The sequence below is a fragment of the Acomys russatus genome, chromosome 28 (genome assembly GCF_903995435.1).
Source record: "Acomys russatus chromosome 28, mAcoRus1.1, whole genome shotgun sequence".
Classification (NCBI taxonomy): Eukaryota; Metazoa; Chordata; class Mammalia; order Rodentia; family Muridae; genus Acomys; species Acomys russatus.
In genome coordinates, this window is record NC_067164.1 from 35,730,758 (window position 1) to 35,756,684 (window position 25,927).

General features: G+C 46.3%; 2 protein-coding genes across 2 annotated transcripts in view; one reads left to right on the top strand and one right to left on the bottom strand.

Annotated features, from left to right (window-relative positions):
- Nucleotides 1-2,392: 2,392 nt before the first annotated feature.
- Nucleotides 2,393-10,426, bottom strand: Inhbc (inhibin subunit beta C). The gene is made up of 2 exons (XM_051170695.1): nt 9,909-10,426; nt 2,393-3,170 (listed from the first exon to the last, which is right to left on the bottom strand). The coding sequence occupies exons 1-2, from the start codon at nt 10,219-10,221 to the stop codon at nt 2,425-2,427; spliced, it is 1,059 nt and encodes a 352-aa protein (XP_051026652.1). The 5' UTR covers nt 10,222-10,426; the 3' UTR covers nt 2,393-2,424.
- A 6,399-nt stretch (nt 10,427-16,825) lies between these two features.
- The window catches only part of R3hdm2 (R3H domain containing 2), a 120,801-nt gene continuing 111,699 nt past the window's right edge, over nt 16,826-25,927 (top strand). Inside the window, exon 1 of the mRNA XM_051170694.1 lies at nt 16,826-16,915. The gene's annotated coding sequence lies outside the window, so the exon portion shown is untranslated. The remainder of the gene's footprint in view (nt 16,916-25,927) is intronic.

Sequence of the window (25,927 nt, forward strand, 5' to 3'; positions counted from 1 at the left end):
ATAAGACGCCATGAATCGTCTTTAGATGAAGGGCTTCTCAAGACAAAGGTGAGGTGACCTTCATGGCCTGCTTAGGAAACCCCACAGCGCAGGCTTGCAGCTGCCCAAAATGCCCCCTTGCAGGTTTTCTCTCTTGCACTTCTATCCCAGGGACCTCTTACCCTGGCAGGAGGGTTCTATGCTGAGCAAACACAGACAATCACATTACCCAAAGGACACATGGGTTTTGCGCAAACCTGGCCTTGGGCTGCAGACAATATCGACCCCGTAGTTGAGGGCTGTCCAGCCAAAGGGAGGAGATGATGAGGAAAGAAGGGCGAAGGTCTAAAGAGGACCAGCTCTCACAGGAAATGCTGCCCTCTCATTATCCCAAGCCTTCCTCTTCTTGACCCAGTCAGGCTTCCTTCCAGGCAGGACTCATGGCTAAAGCTCTAAGAATGTTTGTAAGGAAGGGGAGCCAAGCTCCCAGCTACCAGCTCCAAGAAGGCCTCTGCCTCCCACCCTGTGTGGTCAGGGTTGGCTTACTTGATAATTGATTGTTGGTCTGTCTCACCTCTTGGAGTGTGTACAGAGGGTGATGAGATTTAGGCAAAAGGTAGTTCATTATTAGCCATGAAACCATTGACCGATAGTTCTGGGCGGAGGATGGAGGGAGACTAAAGAAGAAGAGGCAGCCTGGAGGAGGAAGAGGCCTCAAGTATGAGATGGATGGGGGCCATGGCAAGAGAGAGGAAAGTTCCATTATCTGGGATATCAGGGAAGGCCCCAATAGGAGACAGGAACTATCTTTTTTTTTTTTTTTTTTTTTTTAATTTTATGTGCATTGATGTTTTGCCTGCATGTATGCCTCTGTAAGGGTGTTGGGTCCCCTAGAACTGTTACAGACAGTTGTGAGCTGCCATATGGATGCTGGGAAATTGAACCCGGGTCCTCTGGAAGATCAGCCTGTGCTCTTTACCACTGAACCATCTCTCCAGCCCCCCTCTGAGCTACTGTAAAAGGACTTAGTGACTTACAGAGTCATAGGTAGGGAACCAACCAAAAAATGATGTTGAAAGCCGGGCACAAAGCCGGGTGCGGTGGCGCACACCTAAACCTGGAGGCAGAGGCAGGCAGAGCTCTGTGAGTCTGAGACCAGTCTGGTCTACAAAGCAAAGTGAGTCCAGGACAGCCAAGGCTACACAGAGAAACCCTGTCTCGAAAAACAAAACAAAAAATATATACAAAACTTGGCATGGTGGTGAAGACCATTAATCCTAGTAGAGGCAGGTGGATCTCTGTGAGTTTTAGGCAATCCTGCTCTACATAGTGAATTGTAAAACCAGATGCTCGAACAACAGGGACTAGAAAAGGGACAAGCCATCAAAACTCTTTGGTGTTGAAACAATGATATGACGCGGACATCGCACAGCCATGGTGACACAGAGCCATGGGCTGTAAACAAGCGGGGAGCAGAAATAGAATAGGAAATACTCTTTTTTAAAAATTTCCTTTCTTTTACTTTGCGACAAGGTCTTAATGGTGTAGCCCAGGCTAGCCTAGAGCTAGCTGGCCTCAACCTTTAGGTAGGTCTCCCGCTTCAGCCTTTCATGTGCTGGGATTATACTTTTGAGCCACCAAGCCTGATGGAGTTTTTCTGACCTCTGTACCGTCCTAAGCTTTAGTTTCCAACCGGAGTCTCCCTTTGGTCAAATTCAGCTGGAACTTAGCGGGTGATGAGACCCAGGTGCATCAGGCCCCAAGGGCAGAGGAGGACAGAGAACACTGGAGGCTACACAGGATTTGAGAGCTGAGCCTTGTTTTGGAAAACAGCAATCTCATCTTGGGTGAACCCCAGGAAGGGGTTCTGTGGAGGTGGAGGGCCGTAGAACTCAAGGGAATGGGAGCCGAGCCATCAGCTGACAGGACAGGAGGCAGAGTAGGTTACATGGTTGGTCAAGGGTGAGCTGAGGGTGTCTTTGCTGGGGACAAAATGATCTTGCCTGAGTTGGCAGTAGATTATCATCCCCTGGACTAGGGTTGAGGATGAGGGGTGTCCCAGGAGAGAAAAAGACCATTGGTGGTGAGTGATTCTCCTTAGATGTAGGTCTCCTGGAGTTGACAGAAGGGTGCCTGCACACTTAGAAAGGAGGAGCTTACATTCCCGACAGAGACGAAAACGTGATCACCCCCTCCTTCTGAGGAAGGCCATCTTTGGGTTTTTGTTGTTGTTTTTGTTTTGTTTTGTTTTCAAGACAGGGTTTCTCTGTGTAGTCTTGGCTGTCCTGGACTCACTTTCTAGACCAGGCTGGCCTCGAACTCACAGCGATCCACCTGCCTCCGCCTCCTGAGTGAGTGCTGGGATTAGAGGCGTATGCCACCACGACTGGCGAAGGCTATCTTTGTAAGGCCACACTCCCTTGGGCTGCCTTTATTACACACAGGCTAACTGCACCCACAAGCCTCTACCACCATATCAGGTATGTCCGTCTTGACAATGTTGCTGTCCCTGTCATAGTAGAGCAAAGACAGAGGGCGCTGAGCTGTGGGCACACAGCATGAGCCCCCACCAGCGTTGCCAGTAGCTGTGTTGGCTTTGAGCAGGTTGAGCACCGTGGTGTGAAAGGACGCAGAGACGCCAGGCATGCCTGCCACATGTCGTGGGCACTGCCCGGTGCAGAGGTTCATAGCGTAGCCTTCAGGCTGGATGACCCAGTCATGCCAGCCAATCTCACGGAAGTCTACAAAGAACTCCTGTCGACAGCACATCTTGGATCCTCCCTGGCAGTTGATGCCTTGTTGTCGGCGAACCCGATGCTTGCCCTCAACTCTTACCTGGGCTGCCACAAAAGGCCTGTGGGAAAACCCACCCAGGATCACTGAACCATGGGCCACCTGGCTTTCAGGTACCAGCTCCAGAGTAAGATGCCCCTGAGTGCAAGCAGCCTGAGCTTCCGGTCCCAGGAGAAGCTGGTGCCAGCCGCTGGCATCTACCTGCAGCAGGTGATGACTTGTCAGGGTGAGGTTGGTGTCATACGGTCTTAGTACAAGTACCCTTATGTTCACAGTCCGGGTGGCATTGGGGGGGAGTTTCACAAAGAGCATGAGGTGAGCCTGCCGGACCTCCATGCTACCAGCACTTCTATCAGAGAAGTGGAAGTCGAGGCGTGTCTGGCTGACGCTGGAGGGGCCTGTAAACATAAGAAGCTGTAGTCAAGTCATAGCAGCCCTCTGAGTGTCAGCTCTATCAGCTGCCTCTCTATTCTCAGCATACTCCCTTTGTCTGATACAACGGCTCCTGTTGCCCAAGCTAGCACTAAACTCAATACACACACAGGACAGCCTTGAACTGATGGTCCTCCTGGCCTCCACTTTCACAGTGAGGGCTTACAGGCGTGTGCCACCACACCCGGCTCAGAAACAATATTTTAAATGATGAGAAAGCCTGCAGAAAGAGACCCTGGAGAGCTGGGCGTGGTGGTGCATGCCTTTAATCCCAGCCCCAGCACTCAGGAGGCAGAGGCAGGTAGATCTCTGTGAGTTCGAGGCCAGCCTGGTGTACAAAGAGATCCAGGACAGACAGGGCTAAAACTAAGAAGCCCTGTCTCAAACACAACAACAAAAAACAAAAACAAAAAACAAACCAAAAACAACAAAAACAAACAACCCCCCAAATTATATATATAAACATTTTAATATAACAAATATTTATATTATATATATAAACTATATATATACATTTTTATGTTAGGGCTGGTGTGTAGCGTAAGCAATGTGTGTGTGATGAAGAGACTTATTGCCAGAAGCATAAACAAAACAAAACAAACAAAACCCTCATAACAACAGCAGCAAAACTGTTTTATGTTGGTTTATAAAATTAATTAATGAGTGACAGAAATAGAAATTTATCAGAAGCGGGGTGCTGCCACCATAACCCAGACCTAAAATTTGTACCGTTCACTTTGGGACTCAGTGGTGGCCTGGTAAGCCAAGACAGAAGTGAGGAGACTGCTGTGCAGGTTGGAGAAAGAGGAAGTTGAGTTATAGGTTGTTTATCACCTATAACGACTTGGAAGCCAGAACCAATTCTAACTGCCTTGTGACGTCAGCTAGAGATTTCCTGGCAGAACACTGAAAGTGCTGATTGTCTTGTTTTGGCTTCCTGTGATAAGACATTCATTGGAAGTGTGTGTGTGTGTGTGTGTGTGTGTATGTGTGTGTGTGTGTGTGTGTGTGTGTGTGTGTGTGTGTGTGTCAGGGAGCCAGGAATGGTGACTCACACTTGTAATTCTAGTAGCATTTGGGAGGCTGAAGCAGGAGGATTGCTGTGAGTTTGAGGTCCACCTAGGCCTAGTGAGTTCTAGGACAGCCTGGACTACTGTGTGAAGCCTGCACACACAAAACCTGTTCAGTTTCCCAGCAGAATTTGTAAAAGGACCTGCAAGATTGAAAAAGAAAACCCTTTCTCCTTCCTCTTCTGTTGATTCCATGGTTTTCAGCAGCCTATTGCTTCTGCAGAGGACCTCGGTTAATTCCTAGCATGTACATCAGGTTGCTGACAGCTGTTTTTACTTTATTTTTATTTTTTAGCTTTCTTAGAGAGAGGGTTTCTCTGTGTAACAGTTCTGGCTATCCTGGACTTGCTTTGTAGACCAGGCTGGCCTTGAACTCACAGTGATCCGCCTGCCTCTGCCTTCTGAGTGCTGGGATTAAAGGCCATGTATCACCACGCCCAGTGCTCACAGCTGTTTGTAAACCCAATTCCAAGAGATCTGATGCCCTCTGACCTCTATATAGTCTACATAAAATCAATACACACACATACACATAATAAGTAGATAAATAAACAAATCTTTTTAAAAAGGGCTCTCTTTTCCTCTTTCTTTTTCCCTCTCACAGGGTTTCTCTATGTATTCCTGGCTGTCCTGGAAATGCTGGGATTAAAGGTATGTGCCACCGCGCCAGGACAAAAGGCTCTTAAAATAAAAGATAAACCCAGAGCCCGACGAGGTGGTGAATGCCTTTAATCCCAGCATTCAGGAGGCAGAGGCAGGTAGATTGCTGTGAGTTCAAGGCCAGTCTGGTCCACAAAGCAAGTTCAGGACAGCCAGGACTACACAGAGAAACCTGTCTCGGAAAAAATCAAAACTAAGAAACAAAACCCAGGATGAAAAAAAAAATTCCTTGTTGGATATGGGTGTCTGAATCTCTAAGTTCAGCCTGGTCTATATAGGGAGTTAGAGGTCAGCCAGGGCTACATACCTTGTCTGTGATGGTTTGAATAAGTATGGCCCCCACACACACATTTATTTGAGTGCTTGGCCCATAGGGAGTGGTACTCTTAGGAGGTGTGGCCTTGTTGGAGTAGGTGTGGCTTTGTTAGAGGAAGTATGTCACCGTGGGGGGCGGGCTTTGAAGTCTCATGTGCTCAAGCTACTCTCAGTGTGGCTCACAAAGTCCTGTCGCCTATAGATCCAGATGTAGCACTGTCGGTTCCTTCTCCAGTACCGTGTCTGCCTGCACACTACCATGATGATACTGGACTGAACCTCTGAAGCTGTAAGTCAACCCTGATTAGATGGTTTCCTTTATAAGAATTGCCACGGAGGTGGGGGGGTGGCTGGAGAGATGGCTCAGAGGTTAAGAACACTGTCTGTTCTTACAAAGGTCCTGAGTTCAACTCCCAGCAACCACATGGTGGCTCACAACCATCTATAATGCAATCTGGGCCCTCTTCTGGTATATGGGCAGAGTACTGTATAAATAATAAATAAATCTTTTTTTAAAAATTGCCACAAGCCGGGCATGGTGGCGCACGCCTTTAATCCCAGCACTCGGGAGGCAGAGGCAGGCGGATCGCTGTGAGTTCAAGGCCAGCCTGGTCTACAAAGTGAGTCCAGGATGGCCAAGGCTACACAGAGAAACCCTGTCTTGAAAAACCAAAATTGCCACGAAGCCAGGTGGTAGTGACGCACTCCTTTAATTCCAGCACTCAGGAAGCAGAGGCAGACAGATCTTGAGGCCAGCCTGGTCTAGAGAGTGAGTTTCAGGAAAACCAAGGATATACAGAGAGACCCTGTCTCAAAAAACCAAAAGGAAAGAAAAAAGAAGTGTTGTGGTCATGGTGTCTTCACACCACTAGAAATCCTGAGCCACTATCTCTAGCTGGGAATGGTGTCACACACCTGTAATCCCAGCTCTCAGAGGCAGAGGCAGGCTGATCTCTGTAAATTAGAGGCCAGCCTGGTCTACAAAGCAAATCAGGACAGCCAGGGCTACACAGGGAAACTCTGTCTTGAAAAACAAAACAAAACAAACAAACAAAACAAAATACTGTCTCATAAAATGAGCAAATAAAAATAATTTTAGTGGGGCAGTGGTGGCTCAGGCCTTTAATCCCAGCACTTGGGAGGCAGAGGCAGGCGGATCTCTGTGAGTTCTAGGCCAGCCTGGTCTACAAAGTGAGTCCAGGACAGCCAAAGCTACACAGAGAAATCCTGTCTTGGAAAAAAAAACTAAAAAAAAAAATCCAGATCCAATACCTTGTTAAATTATAAAATTGCGGGTGTGGTGGTGCACGCCTTTAATCCCAGCACTCAGGAGGCAAAGGCAGGTGGATCTCTGTGAGTTGGGGCGGGAAAGATATAAAGCTATTTTATTTACTTATATATTTGGCTTTCTGAGACACTTTCACCATGTAGCCTCAAATTCAGACTGAGCTCAGTTTCCCAAGTACTGACATAACAGGTGCGAATACCTTGTTGGCTTAAGGTTTGCCTTGACAGCGCAGAATGTGTTATAACTGTTTGAACAGGCTACACTATATTATTTAGAGACCCAGGGAGTCTTTTTTTTTCTACCACTCAGTTTATTTTTTAATTTTATTTGTTTGTTTGTGTTTTGAGACAGGTTTTCTCTGTGTAGCCTTGGCTGTCCTGGAACTCACTATGTAGACCAGGCTGGCCTCAAGTTCACAGAGATCTGCCTGACTCTGACTCCTGAGTGCTGGGATAAAAGGCATGGGCCACCACCGCCTGGTGGTTTTTTTTAAATAGATATTTAATCATGGGCATTTGAGGTAGGCAAGCATAGGAAAGTTTGGTAGTGTGAGAGTGTCATTTGGTTTTAGTTACACCTGTTATAATAATGTACTTGGCAGCCTAGTTCCTCCATCTGCACAAAGTAGATGGGAATTGCTGGGAATTGAACTCAGGACCTCAGGAAGAGGAGTCACTGCTCTTAGCCTCTGAGCCATCTCTCCAGCCCGAGCCCATGGTCTTAATTTAAAATGAAAAGAGGTACCAGGCACGGTGGTGCACACTTTTAATCCCAACACTCAGGAGGTAGAGGCAGGTGGATCTCTGTGAGTTCGAGGCCAGCCTGGTCTACAAAGAGAGTTCCAGTACATCCAGGGATATTACACAGAGAAACAAACAAACAAACAGACAAACAAACAAACAACAACAACAAAATGAAAAGAGGGACCTAAAGGCATCATGCAGTAGAGTGCAAAAAGTACAAAATGAAAAGGAGCACAGCAGGGCACCTTTAATTCCAGTGCTTGGTAAGCAGAGGCAGGTGGATTTTGAAGTGCTAGAGGCCAACCTGGTTTGCATTGTGAGTTCCAAACCAGACAAGAACTAAATGAGATCTTATTTCTGTTTTATTTTCTGGGTTTTTTTTGTTTTTGTTTTTGTCCTGGACTGGCTTCGTAGACCAGGCTGGCTTTGAAATCATATCAATCCGCCTGCCTCTGCCTCCCGAGTGCTGGGATTAAAGGCGTGCCTGACCAGGCCCAGCTTGGTTTGCATGATTTTTATCCAGTTCTATGCCACCCTGATTCTGGATGCGGCTGCAGCAACATGTTTTGTCAATGGGACAAAAGTAAACAAAGTATCTGTAGAAGCTGGACAATCATTTATGCTGAAATTGCCCTCATGGAGTCCAGCCGCCATGTTTTAAAGAAGGTTGCCCTAGAATGATCAGACAAATGCTTCAGTGCGTTTTTTGTTGTTGTTGTCTGTCTGTTTAAATTTTTAAAAATTAAATTAAATTTTTTTTTTTGTTTTAAAAAGACTTATTTATTTATTATTATGTATACAGTGTTCTACCTGCTTGTTCAACTGCAGGCCAGAAGAGGGCACCAGATCTCTTTATAGATGGCTGTGAGCCACCATGTGATTGCTGGGAATTGAACTCATAACCTCCAGAAGGGCAGACAGTGTGCCCTTAATATCTGAGCCATCTCTCCAGCCCTGCCTTTTGGGTTTTGTTTTTGTATGTTGAAGCTGGGCATGTGTCTGTAACGCCAGTGTTTGGGATTGCAGAAAGATCATGAGTGGTTTTGGCCCATCTGAGCTGCATGCTGAGTTTCAGGCCAGCCCAAGCTGTGTAAGGAGACCTTGTCTCTCAAAAAAAGAAAAACCAGTCATGTTGAAACCCAAATCCCAAAGTGATAATATAGTAGCCTGTGGGAGGCTCCTAGGTCCTGAGGGTGGAGCCCTGGAGAGGGGATTAGGGCCTGGTTAAAAGAGGCTTCAGAGTTTCCTGTGTCTTTCTGCCATGTGAAGATACAGAGAGAAGAGACTGGTCTCTTCCTGGACAGGGGATGAACCCTCCGTATTTCCTGTTCTTTCTACTTTCTAGCATTCTAAGGAATGAATTCATACACACACACACACACACACACACACACACACACACACACACACACTCATCTCCATTTAAGTCTCTAAGCTATTCTCTCATCTTCATTTACGAATGAGACACCTGACCATTAACTACTTGGGTCCCTAGGCTCATAAGAGGCTCTGCAAGAATGGGAGGCCAGGCTATGTGGCTGCATAATTTGTGCTGGGTCCTGGGGAGGGAGGAGAGCAGGTGCCAATCAGGGGACAGGAGCCAGGAGCACAGTGGAGATTGCTCCTTCAGATCTAAGAGCAGTGGAGTGCACAGTAGCCTTCCTTTTCTTTCTAAGCGCTAAGATTTCCTCCTCTTCTCTCCAGCTCACCTCTGTGGAAGTAACTCTTTCCTTTACCTTTTATCCTTTGGTTGATTGGTTTTGATTTTGGGGTTTTTTTTGTTTTCAAGACAAGATTTCTCTGTGTCCCTGGCTGTTCCGGAACTCAACCTGTGTATATAGACCAGGCTAGCCTTGAATTCAGAGATCCACCTGCCTCTGCCTCCCAAGTACTGGGGCCCAGCTCCAAGACTGATTTTTTTTTTTACCCTTTATTTCTTACACCTCTTTCTGAGTTCTATTTGACCTTGTGACGTGAGGACTGTATTACGGGGATCTGAGGTTTTGGAGAGAATTTATAATCTTGGTGTTTTACTTTTTCTCTTTTTACATAAATGGGGAAGTCTTGAGGAAGAGGATATGGAGGTAATTGATATATCCTGGAACCAGAGAAATTACCAACTCCCCAGTAATCAATCAGCCCTTGGCCTAGGGAGTGGGCAGGCTCACACATAGAGGGTTGGGGATTCTGAAAGGGGGGGCAGTCAGGCAGACACACAGACAGACAGACAGAGACAGAGAAGCCAGAGGGCATGTGGACGGCAGTTTCTAAAGAAGTGAAACTGAGGGGCAGGAGAGATGGCTCAGAGGTTAAGAGCACTGTCTGCTCTTCCAAAGGTCCTGAGTTCAATTCCCAGCAACCACACGGTGGCTCACAGCCATCTAGAATGTGATGTGATGCCCTCTTCTTGTGTGTATATGTAATAAATAAATAAATAAATACATAAATAAAAAATAAAAAATAAAAAACTGAGCAGTTTCCATCCACCGCTACGTGGACCTGATCTATCCCAGAGAACCTGGGGGTTGCGAGCCTGGGAGGCAGGTGCGCACTGTGTGGAGGGCAGGATGGTTAGGGAGAGGTCATGCAGGTGTGGGTGGGGGGCAGAGCTGCAGACCATGGACCCACCTGTGTCAGCAAAGCTGATGATCTCATATTCTTGTGTCTGGTCATGCTCCAGCCCGGCTTCCCGCCGAGGCCCGCGGAGGCGCTGCAGTGCGGTCTTCAAAGCAGCTCTGGACACAGGCCGACTCAGCGTGGGGCGCTGGTGGAGGTGCAGCTTGTCCAGGATTCGTTTCTTGGCTAAATCGAGAAGCAGCTCTCTCTGGCTCTCCGGGTCAAAGGTGGCCCCCCAACATGCTGGACATGCAGCGCCTGTTTTGAGGTTGGCCACTGTGGCTGGAGTCAGGAACAGAAGCATCAGGAGCAAGGGGGAGGCCATTGCTGGAGGGCCCCTCCTTGAAGGATACAATGCCTGCGCTCAGGGTCTCAGCAGCAGTGGCCTCAACTCTGCCCTGGCCACCAGGGCCCCTGGGAGGAGTGTGCCACCAGCTGGTATGGTTCCTTTTTGTCAGAGACACAGCGGCTAAACATCTGGCTTAACAGTGAAGTCTATACAGGTGGAACTTGGCAGAAGGCTCTGGTGTAGGCAGCAAAAGTACAGGGGATGGGGGAGGGGGAGAGGTTGGATTGTTTGAAGAAAGAGAAGTCCCTTGCTACTGTTGGGAGATTGTTAACCAAGTGAGCTGCCCGCCTGAGGCCAAAGGTCAGAGCCTTGCTGTGAAGCCTGGCCAAAGGCGGTGGGGTGAGCAGTGGTTTCAGATAACGTTACTGCAGGGCTCAGGCAGGAGGATCACAGAACTCAGGCCTTAAGCTTCGAAAAGAAAGAAAGAAAGAAAGAAAAGAAGGTAAAAGAAGCCAGGTGGTGGTGGCGCACGCCTTTAATCCCAGCACTTGGGAGGCAGAGGCAGGCGGATCACTGTGAGTTCGAGGCCAACCTGGTCTACAAAGTGAGCACAGGACAGCCAAGGCTACACAGAGAAACCCTGTCTCAAAAAAAAAAAAAAAAAAAAAAAAAAAAAAAAAAAAAAAAAAAAAGAAGAAGAAGAAGAAGAAAGAAAAGACGACATTTTTGCCATGTGCATGGTGTGCGGTTGGGTCAGATTCTCACATAGCTCAGGCTTGCTTTGAACTTGCTATGTAGTGGAGGTTGGTTTTGAACTGCCTCTGGGTCTCAAATCTGATCTCACAGGCATAGACTACCACCTTCTTCTTCTTCTTCTTCTTCTTCTTCTTCTTCTTCTTCTTCTTCTTCTTCTTCTTCTTCTTCTTCTTTAAACCTTTATTTTATGTGCTTTGGTGTTCTGCCTGCAAGTATGTTTATGTGAGTGTGTCAGATCCTGGAGTTACAGACAGTTCTGAGCTGCCATGTGGGTGCTAGGATTTGAACTCAGGTCCTCTGGAAGAGCAGTCAGTGCCCTTAACCACTGAGCCATCTCTCCAGCACCGTGTCTTCTGCTTCAAGTCCACCCACCCACATCTTTCCTCCTCTTCTGTTAGTTTTGTTAGAGTTTTCCCCACTAAGTCAAAGTTTTCTGAAAATTAAGGAAAGGGGAGAGAAAAGAAATTTCCAAAGCAGATGCTCTTAGTGTGCTGTGTCTGTCAGAAACACAGAAAAACAACAGCACATCTGCAAGCTATGTCCGATCCATTGGCCTCACTTTCTCCAGTGTCCCTCCACGGCTGCTGGTACTCAACAGCTTCTTTTGAAGAGCCTTATTGAATACAGAGGCCAAGAGCTGACACAGATAGAGTCACTGTGGGCGGTGCGATGTCAGCAGCTCAGTGCTAGACTACAGCCTCAGGGCTGAGCTGGAAGACACAGGGCACAGGAGAGCAAGGTATAGAGCTATCTCTAAAAATGGGTGGCCTTGAAAGTGGACTGCATCAACCAATGGCAGCTGTGCTGTGCTGAGCTGACTGTCCTGAGACATTCGGGAGTTCTCTGCCCAGTGGTTACTTGATGATAAGTCCTTGAGGCCGTCCATCACAGTGTTAGGTTCTGTGTGTGTGGAGAGTGTATGCTTCTTCCTCTGTGTGGTATTGCTCATTAAGTTTATGGGCTTGGGGCTGGAGAGATGGCTCAGTGGTTAAGAGCACTTGACCGCTCTTCCAGAGGTCCTGAGTTCAGTTCCCAGCAACCACATGGTGGCTCACAACCATCTGCAACGGGAACTGATTGCGTCTTCTGGTGTGCATGAAGACAGAACACTCATACATAAAATGCAAGAATAAATAAATCTTTAAAAAAAAGTTTATGGGGGGCCAGGCGTGGTGGTGCACGCCTTTAATCCCAGCACTCGAGAGGCAGAGGCAGATGGATTGCTGTGAATTCGAGGCCTGCCTGGTCTACAAAGCAAGTCTAGGACAGCCAAAGCTACACAGAGAAACCCTGTCTTGAAAAACCAAAAAGTTTATGGGCCTGATCCTTCTGTCTTTTTTATTTTTATTATTTTTTTGGTTTTGTTTTTTCTTTTTTTTTTTTTTTTTTTTGGTTTCTCTGTGTTGCCCTGGCTGTTCTGGACTCACTTTGTAGACCAGGCTGGCCTCGAACTTATCCGAGATCTGCTTGCCTTTGCCTCTCAAGTGCTGGGATTAAATGTGTGCACCACCATGCCTGGCTGGGCCTGATATTTCTAATTAAAACTTTTAAAAACAATTTATTTGTCTAGCGTGTGCCTGCGTATGTGTCCTGTGCGCATGGTGCCACATAAATTCTGTGGAGAACTTGCAGAAGTTGTTTCTCTCCATCTACCATGTGGGTACCAGGGAGCCAACACTTCCCATTAGGTTCAGAGGCATCTTGTCTACCCTCTAATGTTTTGTGCTTTTTTGTCTGTTTGTTTTGAGATAGGGTCTCACTATGTAATTCTGGCTGTTGTGGAGCGATGTAGACCAGGATGGCCTTGAACTCACAGAGATCTGCTTGCCTCTGCCTTCTGAGTGCTGGTTTGCTCTTTAAAAGGAAAAAAAAAAAAAATATATATATATATATATACACACATATGTATTATATATTTAAAATATTTGTTTGTTTTTCAAGACAGGGTTTCTCTGTGTAGCACTGGCTGTCCTGGACTCACAGAGATCTTCCTGCCTTTGCCTCCCAGAGTGCTGGCATTATAGGCTTGTGCCACCACGCGGCTTAAGTCTTTGAAATTTTAGCTACATCATTTCTCCCCTTTTCTTTCCTCCCTCCAGCCCTCCCATGGTTTTATCCCCTTGGGCTCTCTTAAATTCATGACCTTTTAAAATAAGTAAATAAATATTCAATATATTTATATGTTATATATGTATTATAATATTCTTAAGTGCATAAATGCAACCTTCTCAGTCTATATAATATTACCTGTAACCTGTGTGTATATCTTCAGAAACAGAGCTGACCAATTGGGGGTTTCTTCCCTGGGAAAGACTCTCCCTGTCTCTGGATTCCCCAGCTGCCTGTAGCTTTGTCTAGTGCTGAGGCCCTGAGAGCTTTTCCACATTTCCAGCGCGATGATGGGTGTCATCACTGTTCAGGGTTTGTTTACACAGCTGTGCTGATGAGAGTTAAAAGTCTACAAAGATTTCTGAAGCCGTGAAGCTTCACACTGGATTTTACATTCTCATTCTCATACATGATTTTGAGTCTCACTGTGTAGTCCTGGCTTGCGTGGGGCTCTCTATGTACCCTAGGCTAGCCTGGAGCTTGCTATGTAGCCGAGGATGACCTTGAATTCCTGATCTTCCAGGGGTTGGGATCACAGGTGTCTCAGTTACATTTCCATGACCAAGGCAACTTATAAAAGATAATGTTTAATTTGGGGACTTTCCAATTCAGAGGCTTAGAGGCCATCAATCACAGCATGGCAGGAAGCAATTGCTGAGAGTTTAGATCTTCATCCATAAGCACACGAGGGAAGGAGAGAGGGGGGGAGGGAGAGAACACTAACTAGAACGTAAGGGCTTTTTGAAACCTCAAAGCCCACCCAGTGACACACCTCCTCCAACAAGGCCACAACTCCTAATCCTTCCCAAACACTTCCACCAACTGGGGACCAAGCTTTCAAGCACATGAGCCTATAAGGGTCATTCTCATTCAAACCACCATAACAGGCAAGACAAGCTATGCATAGTTTATAACTTTATTCATAAAAACACCAGCTTTAAGATGGACAGGTTTGGGCTGGAGATGGTTCAGAGGTTAAGAGCATTGGTGGAACTTCCAGAGGTACCGAGCTCGATTCCTGGCACCCACATGGTAGCTCACAACCATCTTTAAAAAAAAAAAAAAAAAAAAGGATGGACAAGTCCAGGCCTTTAATCCCAGCACCCAGGAGGCAGAGGCAGGTAGAGTTACAAGATGACCTGAGTTCAAGGCTAGCCATAGCTAATAGTGAGACCCTTTCTTTCTCTCTCTCAAAAGAAAAAAGAAAAGAAAAGTTTAAAAGGGTTTTGGCAATAACTCTGCTAAGAGCAGGTGTATAAGATGCAGGTCCAATTTCTAGTAACTTCCGCCCTGTACACCTGTACACCTGCCTTTTATTTTTACTTCTGGTTATTTTAAATACATATGGCACTGCTATGGTGACCAGGCCAACTGAATTTCTGGGCTTCACAATACTGTGTCCACAGCCTGAATAGTGAAGCCCAGGGGTACTTGCTACCATGCCTGCTTTTCCCAGTTACAGTTTCCACTTGCTTGTTCCTGAGACAGGGCCTCTCTTTGTAGCCCTGGCTATGTTAGAACTTGCTGTGCCAACCAGGCTGGCTTCAGACTCGCAGCAGCTCGCCTGCCTCTATCTTTTGAGTACTGGGATTACAGGCGTGTGCCACCATTCCCAGTTTTGTGAGGGCCACGGTTCAGGGCAGGCTCAGAAGACAAACTCAGTTCGGATATCTGAGACTTTGAATTACTATGCCTCAGGTTCCCATCTCAAGAAAACAGATGTAGGGCTGGCAAGATGGCTCAGCGGTTAAGAGCACTGGCTGGGGCTGGTGTGGTGGCGCATGCCTTTAAGTCCAGCACTCGGGGAGGCAGAGGCAGGTGTGAGTTCGAGGCCAGCCTGGTCTACAAGCGAGTCCAGGACAGCCAAGGCTACACAGAGAAATCTTGTCTCAAAAAAAAAAAAAAAAAAAAAAAAAAAAGCACTGGCTGCTCTTCCAAAGGTCCTGAGTTCAATTCCCAGCAACCACATGGTGGCTCATAACTATCTATACTGAGATCTGCTGCCCTCTTCTGGCCTGCAGGTGTATATGCACTCTGCATTTTCCATCACTGCCTCTGCCTGGTACTTGCTGGGTGAAGAAAACATAAATTGTATACTTCTTCCAGGGGCTGGGGATACAGTACTGCGCTAGAGCCCTTACCTAGCAGGCATGCATTTCCAGAGTAATACTGCAAAGAATCCTCACCTCCATGACTTTGCCGAAATCCCTGCCACTCTTCTCTGCTCAACAAACAACAAACCTATAGTGTGTATACACACACACACACACACACACACGTTTTTTGAGTTTGCTTGTTTATATATAAACAAATATTTTACATATATATAATTTGTTTGCTTGTTTGTTTTTCCGAGACAGGATTTCTCTGTTTAACAGAGCCCCAGCTGTCCTGGACTGGCTCTGTAGACAGGGCTGGCCTCCAATTCACAGGCTGGCTTCTGCCTCCCACATGGTGGGACTAAAGTGGTGCACCACCACACTTGGCCCCTCTTCCTATTTTTAAAGGCTAGCTGAAAGTTTGACTGTAGTTTCTCTGAAGCTTGGAGATTTTTACCTCTAAGAACTAATTGCTCTTTCTTTTTCCACAGAGCACCCAAACCACTGTAATTAGATTTTCCCCGCATTATTCTCTTAACTACTTAATGGTAGGATTCCATTGATTAAGACTACATTTTTTTTTTAAAAAGACTTATTTGTATGAGTGTTCTGACTCGATGTGTGTGCTTCGCCTGAGTGCCTTGTGCCTGTTGAGGCCAAATGAGCCTTGCATCTGGACTGTGTGTGAGCTGCCACGTGTTCAAACCCATGTTCTTCTCATGAGCAAAGAGCGCTCTTAGCGCCTGAGCAGTGTCTCCAGCGTGCTACACTGCTTCTTTGAGGGCGGTAAACTGGTGGATTGACCCTACCTAGAGTAGACAAAACAGGGGAGGTTAGAATTTGCTTTTAGTAGCCCTGGCTGTCCTGGAACTTGCTTTGTAGAGCCGGTTAGGGGAGGTTAGAAATTTAAGATGACTGTTACAAACAAACAAACAACTGTATCTTTGAAAGGTCACAAGAGCTTGATTTTTGAGGTCGCAAAACACCTTTAATCCCAGCACTGAGGAGGCAGAGGCAGGCGGATGTCCTGAGTTCGACGCCAGCCTGGTCTAGATACATAGTGATTGTTCCAAGACCTTAAGGGCTAGCGACGTCTGAAAACAAACAAACAAAAAACCAAACCCCAAATATATGAGCTTCATTTTGGGCGCAGGGGGTTGCAGTCCTAGCTAGCGATTGGCAGTGCGCCTCGGAAATACCAGCTCCAAGAAGGCTGAGCGGGGGTAGGACTGCGGAGTGTGCACAGGTGATTATTGTACAGCTGACGTCCTGTGGCTGAGGGCGACGCGGGGTCGCGCGCCGAGGGCGGAGGGAAGGGCGCGGGGGGCGCGCACCAGGGATCTGGGGGAGGCCGCGGGGGCGCGCGTCGGTCCGGCGGCGGCGAGGCGCACACAGGAAGCAGGGACGCGAGCAGCGCAGGACGCGCTGACGACCACGCCGGACGTGGTGACGTAGCGCGCAGGCCGCAGCGGGGGGCGGACTCCGGGCCTTTCTTCCCCTTCTGCTTCTCCCCCTCCCCCCTTCTCTCCCTCTCCGGGTTTGGGCCCCCTTCTCTTCCCCTCTCCCCCCTCCTTCCCGGACCCTCTCCCCTCCCCCGCCCCGCTCCCCTGCCTCCCCGCCCCGGCCCCGGGGAGACCCCCCTCAGAGAAGAGCCCGCCCCCAGAAGCGCGCCGCCGCCGGCCGTCGGGGCCGAGCTCAGCCGAGCGGCCGTGGGCCCGGGGCGGCGGGCGGACACCGGGCGCGCTCCCCGCTCTGGCCCCCGTGAGGTGAGGCCACCTCCGGCCGGGTGGGGGGGGCGGACGGCGCGCGGGCAGGGGGCGTGGCGGGGCTGGCGGCGGAAGGGCTGGGGGTGGCGGTGCCGGGCCGCAGTCCCCGGGAGCGCGCGGAGCCGGGGCTTTGGGGGTCACGGGGCGGAGGCGGCGCCACCTGTGGCCTGCGCCGCCGAGGGCCCGGGAGCAGCGGCGCCCTTGGCCGCGCTGGAGGGCAGCGCGGCTTCCTCGTTTGCCCGGGAGCCGTCAGAGAGCGGGACGCGGAGGTGCTGGAGTTTGTAGCTGCACCGGCTTTGAGTTGACACAGGCGGGAAGAAGTTGGGCCTGTGCGGAGCTCACAACTCGTGCTTCCTCGTCGTAGGGCTGAACATTTTCCGACGTTGGTCACCATTAGCCTAGTAACCGCAGAGTATTTACTCGAAGTGAATTGCTTTTGCATAATGATGATGAGTGACCGAATCACAGCCCCAGAACTGCACTGATACCCAAGGAAGAAAAAATGGGAAAATTTACATTCCGATCCGAGTCGAAGGAGTAGCCTTGTATGTTTTTTCCCCCACCCAAAGACTGTTATTTGTAGGCAACTTGAAGGCTCTGGGAGATACAACATGTACCACTTACCATCACATATTCCTAGCATTTTATTACTGATATATCAGTCATTTGTGGCCCCTCTTCCAAATGCATTTTTCCTCACTTCAGTAAAGAAGTTCCCTTACCCTACAAGACTCCGGTATCAAGATAACAGTTGAAGTAAATGTGGGAAGTTGTCAGGTCACTTCATTTCACATACTAGATGCATTTTTTTTTTCCCTCCCCAGTAGCTAATTTTCACAGTTATTTTTAGAATAGACAACCTTGCTGATGAAATGTCAGCAAAACCTAAACTTGAAGCATCGCAGTTCCAGCCTGTGGTGGTGGTGCACTCCTTTAATCCCAGCACTCTGAGGAGGAGGCAGGAGGATGTCTGGGTTTGAGGCCAACCTGCGCTACCAAGTGAATTCCAGGACAACAAGGACTACATTTCTCTCTCTCTCTCTCTCTCTCTCTCTCTCTCTCTCTCTCTCTCTCTCTCTCTCTTCTCTCTCCTCTCTCTCTTTCTCTCTCTCTCTCTCTCACACACACACACACACACACACACACACACACACACACATCACACACAGAATTGCAGTATTGCAGTTCGAGTTGTTTTGTGTTCACTAAGTGATCTGCAGAACTAAACAATTTAAAATTTATCACATAAAGCCTGCTGTCATGATACAGACCTGTAACTAGCATTTGGGAGGTAAACACTGTAGGATTAGGATAGAGTTTGAGATCAGCCTGGGCTACATGCGATCATGTCTAAATAAACAAAACCAACCAAAAATAAGACCAAAATTCACCTAATAAAAGCTGGTGGGAAGTGGTGCAGGTCTGTAATCCCAGCATTAGGGACCTGAGTTGGAGGCCAACCAGGAATATGGGATTGAATTCAAGGCTATCCTGGGTTCTGTAACAGTATCCTCTCTCAAAATCAACAAATCAACAACAGCAGAAATAAGTAAATGTGATAAAAATAATATGCCTTGGGCTCAGGCTGTGACTGAGTCTGTGGAGTGCTTACCTAGCATGCCCAAAGCCCTGGGTGTCAGTCCCCAGTGCTGTGTAAAACCAGGAGGTGGAGGCAGGAGGATCAGAAGTTCATGATCTTCCTCCACTACATATAGAATTTGAGGATAGCCTGAGATACAAGAGACTCTGAAGACTTCCTGTCTCAGAGTCAAACCTGGTCCTCTTAGTCTTTGTTTAATTCATAGTGTTGAGACAGTTTCTCTCAAACTCATAGCAGTCTTCCTGTCTCAGCCTCCTGCACTGGGATTGCATGTGTGCACATTATGACCTGCTGAAAACTGAGTCTTTATGTTTGCCGATAGCACCATAGTTCTGTGGCACCAGTTTCCCCGAATGCACACACTGATCTGCTTGCTGTGATAGCACATTTCTGACCAGAGACTCTGCTCTTGTGTTTTGTTCTTTCCCTTGTAAAGCTGCATCGCCTGTCTTGTCACCTCTATCAGGTTGTTCCTCAAGGGTCTCTAACGGGGACATTTCCTTAGCTACCTGAATTGCAAAAGATTTGTGTGAATCCTACCAATTTTTCTGCTGACTTTGTCACCTGGCTACTTTCTGTAAGTTTTAGTCTTTGCTATTTAAAAAAAGGAAAACTTCAGGATGACAGGTTTTTAGTTTGGCTAATTGCTTGCTGTGTCCTCATTACTGGCACATCCGGCATGCTTCAGTGCTCAACAGATTTAGTGTTTATTGACGACTAGGAAAGAGGGTCTGATGGTTCCCAATCTGCCCAAGGACTTAAGCTCCATTGGGCCCCCTGTTCCAGCTCTCAAACAGCTGGGGTACATGCAAGGACCACTCCACCTTGAACTCTTATCTTGTAGTGAATTTCTGGAAAGATTTTGTAAAGTATTCATTGGAAGATAATATTTTTCCCCTGTTACTTCTTGGGATATTTTCTGTTTGGCAGAGAAGAGAAGGGAATGTGATATCTTTTGTGGTTAGTCTTTTTTTTTTTTTAAAGATATATTTTTATCGAATGTATGTATGTATGTATGTGTGTATGTGTGTATGCATGTGTGTTATTATGAGCCTAGTGCCTGCAGAGGCCAGGAGGGTGTAGGATCACTTGGACCTAAAGTCAAGGCTGTTGTGAGTTGTCATGTGGGTGCTGAGAACCAAACCCAGCCCTCTTCAAGAGCAGTAAGTGCTCTTACTGTCTCCTGCCCGTGTGGGTCGCCTTGGATTCATTCATAGTTGGCCGAGTCAAGGATACCCAGTGCTGTCTCAGCCTTAGCTGAGCAGGCCAGGCTCATTACAAGTGTTCAGTTGATGGAGGGTGATGGTCCTGCGTCTCTGTGGGTACAAGTGAGCTTAAAACTATAAAGTTGCTTTCTCTAATAGTAGGGGATTTGGTCCTAGAAAGCACTTGATTTCTCCCCCTTCAGCATTTTTAGCTGAATCTAGTAAGTCTACATTAAGTTTATGAATAAAAGAAGCAGGACCCTGAGTGCTTTGGGATACACCTCATTTATTTCTTTCATGTTCTGGTTGTCTTCTCTGACCTTGCTGTAGTGGCCTTGGTGAGATTTCTGTCTGTGGCAGTCTTGGCTACTCTTTAGGAAGGCAATGGATGGGGTGTATGCTAAAAAGCACTTAGTAGGAATGTGGTGGCAAAGGTTTTGGCATAAGTGTTTGCCAGGACATTGAAAGTTGCCATGCTAGAGAGAGCGCAACTTGTTTGAGGTGAAGGAATTGAAGACCTAGATCTGTTTCTAGTATTAATGTACAAGAAATAGCACTGGAGGTATGTTGAGTAAATAAACGCTGACATAGTCCAGCACGTGTGACGACCATGGAGGAGCGAAAATGAGCTCAGTTACCTGTGCTTACTGAGTTCTGGTCTATTGTGAACTACCTGAGACCCTGTTAAAGAGGAAAAAAAACCGATTTATTTTATTTTTAATTGTGTGTATGTGTGTACACATGAGTGCAGGCCAGAAACATCAGGCCCCCCTGGTGTTAGAACTATTAGCAGTTGTGAGCTGCCTGACACGGGTGCTGCAGCTGAACTCGGACTCTATAAGATCAGATCTTAACCACCAAGGCATCTTCAGCCTGCTACCCTGTCTCCCAGTGTGGCCCTGGCTGGACTGGGACTCCCCAGGAGCCTCTTTTCGCTGACTCTCTGTGCTGGGATAACAGGTGTGAACTACCGCCAACCTTGCTTATTAATCATTTTGTTTTACAAATAATTTTTAATAACATAGGCAAATTGGTAACAGTATCTGCCAAACTTCTGTTTTCTCCTTTAGGTCTGCTCACAACAAAATTTCTAGTAAGTTTTTTTCTAGCTTCAGAGATACTTAAACATTTCCATGTCTAGATAAATAGGTGCTGATAACGCTTCTGTACAGATAATTTCTTTTCTTTCTTTTTTTGGTTTTTCCAAACAGGGTTTCTCTGTAGTCTTGACTGTCTTGGCCTCACTCTATAGACCAGGCTGGCCTCGAACTCACAGAGATCCACCTGCCTCTGCCTCCTGAGTGCTGGGATCAAAGGTGTGAGCCACCACGCCTTGCTTAGATAATTTCTAAATGAGCATGGTGCTTACTATGCCAGGTCTCATAGGAAAGTGTTTAGGAAAAGGTGAGAAATGGTTTTGAACTTAATATATAATGTGTGTGTGTGTGTATGTGTGTGTGTATGTCTGTGTATGTGTGTGTGTATATGTGTGTGTGTGTATGTGTGGTTACAGAGAGAATGAGTACAAGTGTGGATCTAAGAGGGGAACCTTCTGGGGTGTGGCCCCTGGGAGGCAAGGTTTTTGGCTTTGGAGCCATCTCACTGGCTCAGGAAAAGGTAAAATTTTGGGGGAACGGTGAAAAGTGTCATGTTTTGGTTATATTCTCCTGCTGAGTCCAAAGGAGAGCATTTTGTGGGACTATCTAATTTTCTTTTTTTTGTTTTTGTTTTTGTTTTTTCTTTTTTTTTTTTTTGTTTTTGTTTTTGTTGTTTCGAGACAGGGTTTCTCTGTGTAGCCTTGGCTGTCCTGGACTCACTTTGTAGACCAGGCTGGCTCAAACTCACAGCGATCACCTGCCTCTGCGCCTCCTGAGTGCTGGGATTCTTTTTAAAGTTTTCTTTTTCTTTCCTTTTTTTTTTTTTTAAAGATTTATTTATTTTATTATACAGTATTCTGCCCAAATGTGTGCCTGCATACCAGAAGAGGGCACCAGATTTCATTATAGATGGTTATGAGCCACCATGTGGTTGCTGGGAATTGAACTCAGGACCTTTGGATGAGCAGCCAGTGCTCTTAACCTCTGAGCCATCTCTCCAGCCCATTAAGGTTTTGTTTTTTGAGACAGTTCTCAACGATGGACCCTTGGCTAACCTGGCTTGGATTCACAGAGATCTGCCTGCTTTTACATCCTGAGTGCGGAAATTAAAGACATGTACAATCACTCCCAGCCAAAGATTTTATTTAATTTAAAAACCATGTGTGTGAACCGGGTGGTGGTGGCACACACCTTTAATCCCAGCATTTGGGAGGCAGAGGCAGGCGGATCTCTGTGAGTTAGAGGCCAGCCTGGTCTACAACGTGAGTCCAAGACAGCCAAGGCTACACAGAGAAACCTTGTCTCGAAAAAACAAAACAAAACAACAACAACAACGACAAAAAACCCCCAGAACACAAAACAACCAAACCAAAAAGTGTGTGTGTGTGTGTGTGTGTGTGTGTGTGTGTGTGTGTGTGTGTGTGTGTGTGTTTATGTGCTAATAGCTGTGGAGACCGGAGAGCCTGGAGCTGTAGTTGTAAGCCGCCCCACATGGGTGCTAGGAACTCCTGTTGTCAAGGCTTGCCAGTGTTGGTGAGGCCTTTGTGTGCTGCTGCTTACGATGGGGTAAAAAAGGCAGGAATGGTGGCAGGTGCATGTCTGCCATCCTAGTACTCAGAAGGCAAAGCAAGGAGGTGAAATAAGTTTGAAGCTGTCATGGGCTACAATGCTGTGTCCTTGTCTCAAAAAACCAAAAGAGAAAGGAGAGAGCAAGTCTCCAGAGAACTTTTTCCTTCCATGGAATGTGTTGCCAACTTAGAAGAGGGAAAAATAACCAGACTCATGGCTTCACAGTGTGTACATAAATGCAATTGGTGGATCTGATTTCAGATCTTCCTGTCTAGTGGCTGAGTATTTCCTTTCCCTGTGTCCTTCTCGTCCTCTGTAGAAAACATTCCACTTGATGGTTGAGTTGAGTAGACTGGACTGGTTGCTGCCTTAGTAGTGGGGGCACATGCCCATCCCTCGGTTTAGGATCCTCCGTCCATTCCTTCTATTACGCGTGACTTTATTACGAACAGATAGGAAATGTTCTTACTTTGGCCTTTCTTTTGAGTTTCCTTGATATATTCTCTCTTAACACTTAAAATCAAGAGATGTTGGAATCTCTTAATTATGGAAATAGGAATGTAGCTCAGATTTATTTGTTTTAAGAGAAGTCTCTCTGTGTAGCCCATGCTAGCCTTGGTCCTTTAGTTCTACTATAATGCAGTGAATAAGCTGTGAGCTGGTTTTGTTGTGCCACTTTTGGTTATATTGGTGTGTTTCACGTTGTAACACCTTTTTTGATGCACCACTTTTGGTTATATTGGTGTGTTTCATGCCATAACACCATTTTTGCTGCACTTTGTTATTATTTTATTATGTGTGTGAGTTGTGCTCATAGGGTCCATGGGTGGCAATGTGTGCATGCCATGTTTGTGTATGGAGGTTGGAGAATAAGTGGGGAGTTGGTTATCAATCCTCCTTCATGTGGGTTCTGGGAATTCAATTTAGATTCATCTTGCTGGTCCCCTTACTATTCTATTTGAGACAGTGTATCCTGTAGCCCAGACTAATCTCAGATTTGCTATGTAGCCAAGGATAACTTTCAACTTCTGATCATCCTGCATCTACCTCTCAAGGACTTAGGTTATGGGCCAAGAACTCTTCCAGCTGAGTTACATGAAATTTATTGTTAGTAATAATCAAAACCTACATTTCATAATCTTTTTAAAAATAATTCATTTTTACTGTATGTGCATTGGTGTTTTGCCTGCATGTATGTCTGTGTGATGGTGTCAGATCTTGGAGTTACAGACAGATGTGAGCTGCCATGTGGGTGCTGGGAATCGAACCCGGACCCTTTAGAAGGGCAGTCAGTGCTCTTAACCACTGAGCCATCTCTCCAACTCACATCTCATAGTTTTTAAGGCACCTTTGTCTTTGCTAAAGGCTTGGTTAGGGCAAGCAAGCTGGCTCATTCGGTAAAGGAAAGGCACTTGCTACTTACTGTTAATCAAGTTTGGGAACCTGAGTTTGATTCCTGGAATCCACCTAAAGGTAGACAAAGAAAGCGCAATGAGCCTTAATGTCGTACAAGTGTTTATGTTAAAAGACTGAGTTTGGGCTGGCTGTGACATGCTTTAATACTATCAGTCAGGAGGCAGTGGCAGTCAGCTATCTGTGAATTCAAGGCCAGCTTGGTCAACAAAGTGAATTCCACGCCAGCTAGGACACACACTGAGACCCTGTTTAAAAACAAAACAAAACAACAAAACAAAAAGGACTGAATCTTTAGGTTTTGTTGACATTGTTTCATATGGTATTTGTAATAATTTATGCAGGGTTTTAGCATATGAACATACATAATTGTAGCCTCAAGTAATCCTTAGTGCCTGGAAGAGTGGTTCAGACTTAGGAAAGCTTTCACAGCCTTAATAAGTAGGAGGAAAGCAAATTGAGGGAGTTTCAATACAAATTCAGTGTTGCTATAATCCCAGAGTGGCGTGAAGCTTGCTGTGTAGCCCAGGCTGGCCTCAGACTTAGAGGCATGTGCCTGCCTCTGCTTCCTAACACCACCTTTTTAAATTACCTTGTTTGATTTCTTGTCTGGTAATCTGACTTCCACCCTAGACCTTAATACCCATTACATCAGGAATCTTACGTATCTTATGAATTGCTCTATTCCTAATGTCCAAATCCATTCTTCATACACACTGACTACATGTATATATGCATTAATAATGAAGAAATGCATATATGTATGCAATTTGAGTGTTTTTTAAAAAAATATTTATTTGTGCATATGGGTGTGTCTTGTCTACATGTCCATCTGTGTACTAGAAGAGGGCACCAGATCTCATTGTAGATGGCTGTGAGCCAACATGTGGGTGCTGGGAATTGAACTCAGGACCTCTGGAAGAGCAGCCAGTGCTCTTAACTACTGAGCCATCTCTCCAGCCCTGCATTTGAGTCTTATTGCATAGATTTGTATTTTGGCTTAGGATATAGCTGGTAATTTGCATTTTAATAAAGTCCATGTGTTTCTGATGTTTCTGGTTAGTTGTCTTAGATAACATTTCAGAAACAGCACATGAGTGTGACAATCCCTCCGCTCTGATGAGGTTACTTAGCAACTGTTAAGATAAGCTGAAAATTTGTGGTTTTGTCTTCAGTTGTGACCGCTTAACCAGAGCTCTAGGCTCATTCATTCTCTGGAATCTGAACATCTGCATTTGACTCTCACACCGCACCTCAAAGTTCATCATGGCCAAAGCCAAAATAATTTGAAGAAACTAGGGGTGTAGCTTACATGGGTAGAACACTTGGGAGGCATTGGGTGTGATTCCTGAGTATGCCAAACAAAACAGACATTAAAAATATAGTAATAATTTTTTTTGCCATGTGGTGGTTGTGGTATATGCTTTAATCCCAGCACTTGGGAGGCAGATGTAAAACAACTACAACAATAATAATACTGATTTTTGTGATTGGGAATGTAGTTTATTTGATAGAATTTGGCATGCACGAGGTCCAGTGTTCTATTCAAGGTACCACTGAAAAAAGAGATGAAGATTCTTGGTGACAAGGCAGAGTGGGTGTGTTTCTGATAGGAGCATGCTGGGAGCTTTTGAAGAAGGAGCAAAGGTCAGCTGTTTAGCTTTCCTGTCATTTCACATATTCTTCAGATGTGTTAGCTTTCAGTTGTTTGTGTCACGGGAGGATTTATTGTTACAAGTCTTATATGAAGTATTTTTAATTTTTGCTTGTTTAAGGTTGTTCTTAGTGTGTAGCCATGGGAGTCATGGAACTTCCAATAGGCCAGGCTGGCTTAATCCTCCCCAGTGCTAGGATTAAAGTCATGTGCCCCCATTCCTGGCCCTCTGACAGATTTATTTTGTTATTGTTAAAAATGTGACTTTCCCCCTTCTAGTAATTTAGAAGCGTTCTCCATAACATGGGCACTGTGGCACAATGTTGTTTTAAAGAATGTAAATCTCACATATTTGATTTTACCCATAAAGTCTCAGGAGCCAGATGCTGGGGTGAGAACCTGCTACCTGAGAGAGGCAGAGAAAGCACCCAGCTGACCCTCCACTCAGCTCATGTTTCAGAGGGAAAAGCCCAA

Bases quoted from the DNA above. Each gene is read 5' to 3' on its own strand.
- Inhbc (XM_051170695.1), bottom strand. From the start codon at position 10,221: ATGGCCTCCCCCTTGCTCCTGATGCTTCTGTTCCTGACTCCAGCCACA. The intron at 3,171-9,908 runs GTGGGTCCATGG...TTATGTTTACAG, and splicing joins CATCAGCTTTGCTGACACAG to GCCCCTCCAGCGTCAGCCAG.